The sequence below is a fragment of the Sorghum bicolor genome, chromosome 4 (assembly GCF_000003195.3).
Source record: "Sorghum bicolor cultivar BTx623 chromosome 4, Sorghum_bicolor_NCBIv3, whole genome shotgun sequence".
NCBI lineage: Eukaryota > Viridiplantae > Streptophyta > Magnoliopsida > Poales > Poaceae > Sorghum > Sorghum bicolor.
This window is the reverse complement of record NC_012873.2, coordinates 52,659,419-52,667,035: the sequence shown is the minus strand read 5'-3', so window position 1 is coordinate 52,667,035 and position 7,617 is coordinate 52,659,419. Positions and strand designations below refer to the sequence as shown.

General features: G+C 44.0%; 1 protein-coding gene across 1 annotated transcript; it reads left to right on the top strand.

The window, feature by feature from the left end:
• On the top strand, nucleotides 930-5,804 carry LOC8063061. Its single transcript, XM_021460439.1, has 13 exons — nucleotides 930-1,383; nucleotides 1,500-1,878; nucleotides 2,194-2,519; nucleotides 2,630-2,722; nucleotides 2,801-2,891; nucleotides 3,054-3,147; nucleotides 3,254-3,351; nucleotides 3,468-3,537; nucleotides 3,640-3,737; nucleotides 4,175-4,291; nucleotides 4,417-4,493; nucleotides 4,579-4,623; nucleotides 4,735-5,804. The coding sequence occupies exons 2-13, from the start codon at nucleotides 1,552-1,554 to the stop codon at nucleotides 5,345-5,347; spliced, it is 2,049 nt and encodes a 682-aa protein (XP_021316114.1). The 5' UTR covers nucleotides 930-1,383; nucleotides 1,500-1,551; the 3' UTR covers nucleotides 5,348-5,804.

Here is a 7,617-nt window from a genome sequence, read left to right as displayed (position 1 = left end):
GACTGGATAAAGAATTACTTTGTACAAAATATCCATTGAGACCATAGTTTCTATATTAACCATAGTTTCTATATTAAGTGTCTATGAAAATTAATAGGTATAAAAACTAAATATAGTTTCTAGCATTGAAACTGTCCTTAGAAGCTAATTTATTTTAGGACAATTTTCAGCATAAAAATTTATTCTTTTAAGGACAAAAGGAGTATATAACTATGTATAGAGGCTTCACTCTATAATATAATAGAAGAATTACTTTCTTAGGTCCCTTTTAAGTGTAAATATATTCAGCTTTGGCCAAATGTATACAAGGGTTTCTATATGTAGTTGATTAACCATTGAATATATTTTTATATATACTTATTTGGAGATATAGATGTTACTAATGTTTTCTATTAGATATAGTTGAACTTAAGAAAGTCTTACATACACAGAAATCTAGGAGATACTTAAAAAGGACAGAAAGAATATATTGAGTTGTTCTTTTTGTTATATTATTATATTTTTTTCATTAATAAATACTAATATATCTACACCCACTGATTTCCCACAATAGTAGAATGCATGTTGAATTCATGTCTAAACTACGGAGTACTAAAGTGACGAATGGTCAACGCATGAAGAAAAAGGTGAGTATGGGGATTTCAAACATTTAAAAACTTTTGTAGGTTATCTCCAAATTTCATGTCCACCAAAATGAAATTCAGAGTCGCATATCAGGGACTTTGAAAAACCGGTGGTTTTATGTCGACAAATAGCGCAAAAGTCAAATCCCGCACAAAAAAAAGGTCAGTGCGGCGGTGGGCTGACAGACCCTGCATTTAATAAACCCCTCAGAACCGTGGACTTTGCCAATTCACCCTTTATTTTATTTTTTTTATAAAATAATTTTCTGACACGGAAAAGACCAAAACACAAGCAAAGCCAGCAAGCGCGACTGTCACGGTGTCTCCTCTCCGATCAAATCCACATCGGAACAACCACTGAAAAGCACGCGGTTCCTACCCGTCCGGCCGCCGCCATCAACACCACCGGTGAGAGGTGCCTGTCGCCGCTTCTCGGCTCCGCCACGGAGCGTCCCTCCCTCCGCTCGTTCTGCAGTTTTCAACGGCGGTTGGGTCCCGTCAAAAAAAATCTAATCCTCCCGTCTCTCTGAAGCCGGCTTTCTTGACTAATCGGCGGCGGAATTTCGCGGCCTGGGTTTGTCTTGTTCCTCCCCATCGGTACTTGCCTGGTGGTTGATACCTTCTATTCCCTTCCCTTGTTTGGTGTTCAAAAGGCCGCATTTCCCACTTGGTTCTTGGTTTGTTGGAGGTGGTCACCTTCTTCCTGCTTTGATTTTTTTTTTCTTCGGCGGGAGCGTCGTCAACGCGACGACTCGAGCGGGTAAGTTTCGTTCCATCTTTTCGGCGTTCATTTACTTCGTTGTTATCGCTGGCGGCGACGGACGCCGGCGTCGGGTGGGATTGAGCGATATTCGCGGCCAATTTCGCATCTTACAGGTGCTCGGCTGGTGGAGCTGTTGGATTTCTTGGCGCGTCGGCATTGGTGACCATGGGCGGCGTGTGTTCGGCGGGGATCGCCGGGGACAAATCGCCGGCGGAGCTCTCTTTCCGAGCGATGGGGTTCGTGGTGGAGCAGGATTTCAGGACCTTCTCAGCCGCCGGCAAGAACAAGACCGCGCCCGTCGAGGAGGCGGTGGATCCTAACCAGGTGAGCGATCAGTCGTTTCGTCTGTCTGATGAGGGCTCGCCGCCGTCCACGGGCAGTAAGGTTCGTCGCTCGGTGTCCAAGGAGCCGCATTTGACGCATGCTGAATCGAGGAAGGCCAAGGGTGGGAAGCCTAGGAGAAGCGCCTCCGGCAAGGCCGGTCCGAGCAAGGCAAGTCTTTCCCTCTGGATTTACATGTGCTTGTATAATTGAGCATCAAAATTGATTAGTTCATTGTTGGGAAACAAATGCTGGATCGTGCATTAAGACTTAGGTGTTGTATTACATTGTGTAATGGGCAATGACAATAATTTTGCTGAAAATAATGTTACTTTGCGATCTAATTGGTAATGAGAGGAGCTAAGTTCTTACATTGTAGCATGAACCTTGTGTCAATCTATCGAGTTGTGTATCCAGACATGGTTTCTGTGCTTCAGAAGAAGCTTGATTTCATAATGCTGCTGTTTTTGTCGACTGTTCTTGCAGGTTTCAGACATAGGCATAGCCCTTGGTAGAAAGAGTACCTCTGGACTTGGGAAAGCAGTAGAGGTTCTAGATAATCTGGGCAGCAGCATGTCAAGTTTGAGCCCTGGAGGTGGTTTTGTGGCAGGACCAACAACAAAGGGGAACAAAATATCAATCCTTGCATTCGAGGTTGCAAACACAATAGTTAAGGGCATGAGCCTCATGCAGTCTTTGTCCAAAGAAAGCCTGAACTATTTGAAGGAGATGGTCCTTCTATCAGAAGGTGTACAACGTTTAGTTTCAAGCAACATGGATGATCTGATGAGAATTGCTGCAGCCGACAAGAGGTTTGCCAACACATATATTAGCATCTTAATTCTGTGATGGTTTAGCGGATGTTATAGCCCAACTTTAACGTTCCTAAATAATAAAAAGGTTTCATATTGAATCTTTGCAGGCAAGAGCTGAGTATATTTTCACGAGAAGTCATAAGATTTGGGAATCGTTGCAAAGATCCTCAGTGGCACAACCTAGATCGTTATTTCTCCAAGTAGGTTCCCACCGTTAACATGGCTTAATGATTGATTCCTTGTGTAATGATCTCACTAGTCCTTGCGTTTGTTTCCAGGCTAGGGTCAGAAATTACACCCCAACCAGAATTAAAAGAAATGGCAAAAGCAGATATGCAGCAACTGATGACCCTTGTTCGACACACTGGTGTGAGTATTACATACATTGACAAAGTCTCTAGTGTTCTTACAGAAAACAAACTGTGTTTGATTACATTTCTTTGGTTTTTGTTAACCTTTGCAGATCATGCAATCCATTTCATTCCTCTAGCCTTTTCTGATTTAGTTGCTATTTCACTACTTGTCCCATAGGATCTCTACCATGAATTACATGCATTGGATAGATTTGAGCAAGATTATCGCCGTAAATTGGAGGAAGAGAAAAGATCAGTTACATTTGAAAGGGGTATGTCGATGTTCATCCATGTATCCCGTAGTTTCAGATGCTATTTTGCTGCCAATCCAATTCCCTGATCTCAGCACACTTATAACTGACTGCCATGAACGGACAGGGGACACTGTTCAGATTATCAGACAAGAACTGAAGAGCCAGAGGAAGCATGTAAATAATTTGAAGAAAAAGTCTCTTTGGTCTAAGTCTCTTGATGATGTAAGTAGTTCATATGCAAATCATGCACAAGATGAAGTGTACAGAGATGGAATTTTTCTAATTTTCTGCTTTTAACGGGCAAGATGAATGATGCAAATTGTACCTCCTATTTGTAGGTCATGGAGAAGCTTGTAGATATTGTCCAGTTCTTACATGTCGAGATTCGAGATACTTTTGGGCCTTGTGGTAAGGTTGCTCGCCCACTCTATATTTGTCATCAAACCAGTCACGGTTACCACCTAGTAATTACTACTAACTTGTCTGTTTTGTGTTCTTTTGTTCTTGTAGATGGAGAGTCGAACGAATTGCAAGAGAGCCGTCAAACGTTGGGGTCTGCTGGTCTCTCTCTTCACTATGCTAATATCATATCTCAGATTGACAATATTGTAAGTGTCTCGTGTTTGCTCAAATATATTTTGCTACCTCATTTCTCTTTTGCATGTGTCCACATTGGTCAGCTGCATTTATTTTTCATATTCAAATTATCAATAGGTTATGCTGAAACTAGCAGACCAAATATGCTGTATACATTCTCTAGATATTTGGTTCTATGTCCACACAACCTGTAGCCATATTGGTCAATGATGTTATAGGATAAGGTCCAAAAAGCCGGTTGGGTTACTACATTCTGAAACATGGAAATCTTCGCTTAGAAGTGCTATTTTTATAGCCAATCAGTCATCATACGGAAATCTTGCAACTTTTGTTCTGGAAAAAAAAAGGAATGTAGCATAAATGCATAATTGGAACATAGTTTCAACAAAATACTTGTTGAACAGTCCTGGGAACTGTTTACTGACTGATATTCGTGTTGCTGCTTAAGGTTTCCCGAAGCTCTGTTCCCCCTCAAAGTACAAGAGATGCGCTCTATCAAGGTCTGCCCCCAAATGTCAAGTCTGCTCTTCGAACAAGACTGCTAACTTCCACAGAATCTGAAGAGGTACTCTGATGCTGTGGAATACGATGCTCCATTATCCACATCGATAACATCCTCACGGGAGCTTTATTTTTCTAAACATTACTTTTTTTTGAAGGAATTCTAAACATTATTTCCTGCTGCGTTAGGTTCCGATCACTAAAATCAGGAGTTCGATGGAGAAAACTTTACAATGGATTGTCCCGGTTGCCAATAATACGGCCAGGTACTTCAAATCAAATTGTTTTAGCTATAGAAAAGTAGAATCGACTTTGATGTTTACCCTTGTTTGTTGTAATGCTATGAACCAGAGCACACCATGGATTCGGATGGGTTGGTGAGTGGGCGAACACAGGGTAAGACACTCATCAATTCTTTTTAATACGTAATTATTATTCCTCAAAGTACTAAGCTAAATGTGTGGTCCCAAACTGAAGAAAGAAGAACTCTCCGATCGATTTGTGCAGGAACGATCTTTCTCGGAAACAGGCTGGGCAACCTGACGCGCTGAGGATGGAGACCCTGTATCACGCAGACAAGGAGAAGACCGACGCGTGCATACTGGACCTGGTGGTGTGGCTCCACATCCTGATCAGCTACAGCAGGCCACCGCCTAACAACAGGTCACCGAGCCGATCCCCTGTGCGTTCCCCGGTGCACGCCGGCGTTTCCTCGCCGGTGTCAGCAGCAGCAGCAGCAGCAGCGTCGTCGTCCTCGTCCAGGGGCGCTGCTGCTGGGCTTAGCAGAGAAGACCGCGAGATGCTGCAGGACGCCTACACCCGGCGGCGGTCCGCTGGGACGACTGGGAAGAGCAAGAGCCAGGAGCTGTCGACGGCGGCCCGCCGCGGCCACAGGCTGGCGCTGAGCAGGAACGACAGGCTGAGCAAGAGCGGCAGCCACTGCCCCTGTCCGTCGTCGCGGGAGCGGGAGCACGGCGGCGGCAGGGTGTTCCCCCTGGCGACGGGCAGGTCTCCCGCCGCCTCGTCGTCGCCCGTGGTTGTTGGGTTCGACATCGACCGGATCAGCGGGGCGCTGGACGTGATGGACAGAGTGGATGTGCAGCAGCAGAAGCAACCGTGACCATTCCCGTGAGGCTGGGCGTTGTCGTTGTGGAGGGAGGGTTCATCAGGAGCCAGCATGCAAACAGGTGGTGTACGCATGATGCTGCATGGCATGCATGGCGTGGATGTTTGTGAGTGTCAAGTGTGAGTGTGATGGGAAGGAAGAGGAAGGGAGAGGTGTAGTAGGCCAGGTTTAGTAATGGGAAACCAAGATATGTCCTCATGAGTGATCGTGTGGATTATTACTAGCAGATTAGTAGTATGAGATTAGCATACATAATGCCTGCAGAAACACAAACACTGCAGGATGGATATATATAGCACACATACATAGGCAAGATTTTTTTTTTGTTTGTGTTTGTGTGACTCGGGCGGGCGGTCAGTATTTGTATATGTACCGTGCCAAATCAATCATGAGGCCAAAACAAACTTTGTTGCTTGTAAGCTGTAATAACTGTACATATGTCATTATTATACGTTACGAGTAGCGAACCGAGAATGCAGTAGGCATGCACTCCCGTCTCCCAGTGCAAGTTGACTATAGTAAAGCCGTAAAGCATGCTCCTGCTTTGGGCTTGCTGGGAAGTCATCCATTTAGTTCATCCCGAAATTCAAAATCTTTTCAATATTTCCTATCACATTAAATCTTGTGGCACATGTATAAAGCACTAAATATAAAAGAAAATAAAAATTAATTGCACAATTTGTCTATAATTTATGAGACGAATCTTTTAAGCCTAGTTAATTTATGATTAGACAATATTTACCACAAATAAACCAAAATACTACAATACCAAAATCCGAAATCTTTTGCAAACTAAACAAGGCCCAAGATTATGCATCGGCAGATCACATATATGTAGGCCAGGAGCCCTGGAGACGCTATTCCTGCCACCATGCCTTGCCTGGTGAATGAGTAAAGTAAATTTTACCCTTAAGTGCACATGGCCTCACAATATAGATCATAGAATTTGCAAGCAGGAGAAAGACAGTTTTCTATTGACTCTCTCCTGCTGGATATGAATCTCAGTAGTCTGTGAGAACATGATGTGCTGTGTTCAGAGGAAAAAAAATTGCGATACCGCTTCGCATAGGCTCTCCGGAACCCGGATGAAAGGCTGGAACCACCAGAGCATGGCGGTCTTAGAGGGGAGGGCAACAGGTGCGACGGCTGGGGGGCCATTCCATGGAGGGGCCCATGCATAAATATATGTCTATATATATAGTACTTATAATATATATTTGGAATATTGAAATGGAACTTTACATGTTCATACACTTAGCACAACTTGAAAATAAGAAATTAGCTTGTCATCACTTCCTATTCAGATATTTAGCTATTCATGATCGTCGATCAATCCTGATTAGTTGACCGTTTTCACCTTCCAATTGCCAAATACGGTGATATCGCTTTGTGCGGCGAGACATTGTGAAGCCACGACAAGCGACACCACTCATTCACACATGATGAGAGACATGCCTAGCTTCCTCAAACCTATGTTGCAAGTTAATTCTTATTATTAGTGCTTATGTTTCAATCGTTGTATTAAAAAATTATATTACTAGACCCTTACTATCTCACTTGCGCCGTTAAAATTATTGAGACGGCCCTGCAGAGAGATGAGATCGGTGAGGAAGAGACGGACAATTCAGCTGAAGAGCGAGCGACTACTGTGTCAGCAAATTTGGGGAAGTTACAAAGGACGTCGACGCGGATGCTGTGTGTGTGCGCGCTACGTACTACCAGTACCAGGTAACCAACCGCCACGGGAAACGGACGATCTCGCCGTGCGTACCAGCTCGATCGCCATGCGGCTCGGCAATCCATGCTTGTTCACAAATGCGCCCCCGCCGTTGCATGCTTGCGATCCTCGCTCGGCGTCGGCGTCCTCTAGCTCTTTTTCCGCCGCCATTGCTAACGCAGTGACGCAGCTTACGTGCAGCCCATGGAATGAATGCCATGCATGACGACACCTTCGTCGTCTTTGCATCACATGGGGTGACGACGGCTCAGAGACCAGAAGCAAGCAATGGCATACGGAGTACATACGTACGTGTGTCTTCGTAATAAATAGCCGTTTCAACACCCGGTCCACACGTATATGGTGCGTGTGAAGGTTAGAAGGGCCCTCTTTTCTTTTGGTTACTCTTGCTAAATTTTAGATAGCTAAACTTTAATTATTTTATTAGTAGCTAAAGGTTTAAACACACTGAGGCCTTTGTTTAGTTTCTAAAAATTCTCAAAATTTTTTAAGATTTTTCGTCACATCGAATATATAGACACATACA

Excerpts from the sequence above, each read along its gene's own strand:
- LOC8063061 (XM_021460439.1), top strand. The coding sequence starts at position 1,552 with ATGGGCGGCGTGTGTTCGGCGGGGATCGCCGGGGACAAATCGCCGGCG. Across the intron at positions 3,148-3,253 it reads ATCAGTTACATTTGAAAGGG|GGGACACTGTTCAGATTATC; the intron begins GTATGTCGATGT and ends ATGAACGGACAG. Across the intron at positions 3,352-3,467 it reads GGTCTAAGTCTCTTGATGAT|GTCATGGAGAAGCTTGTAGA; the intron begins GTAAGTAGTTCA and ends TCCTATTTGTAG.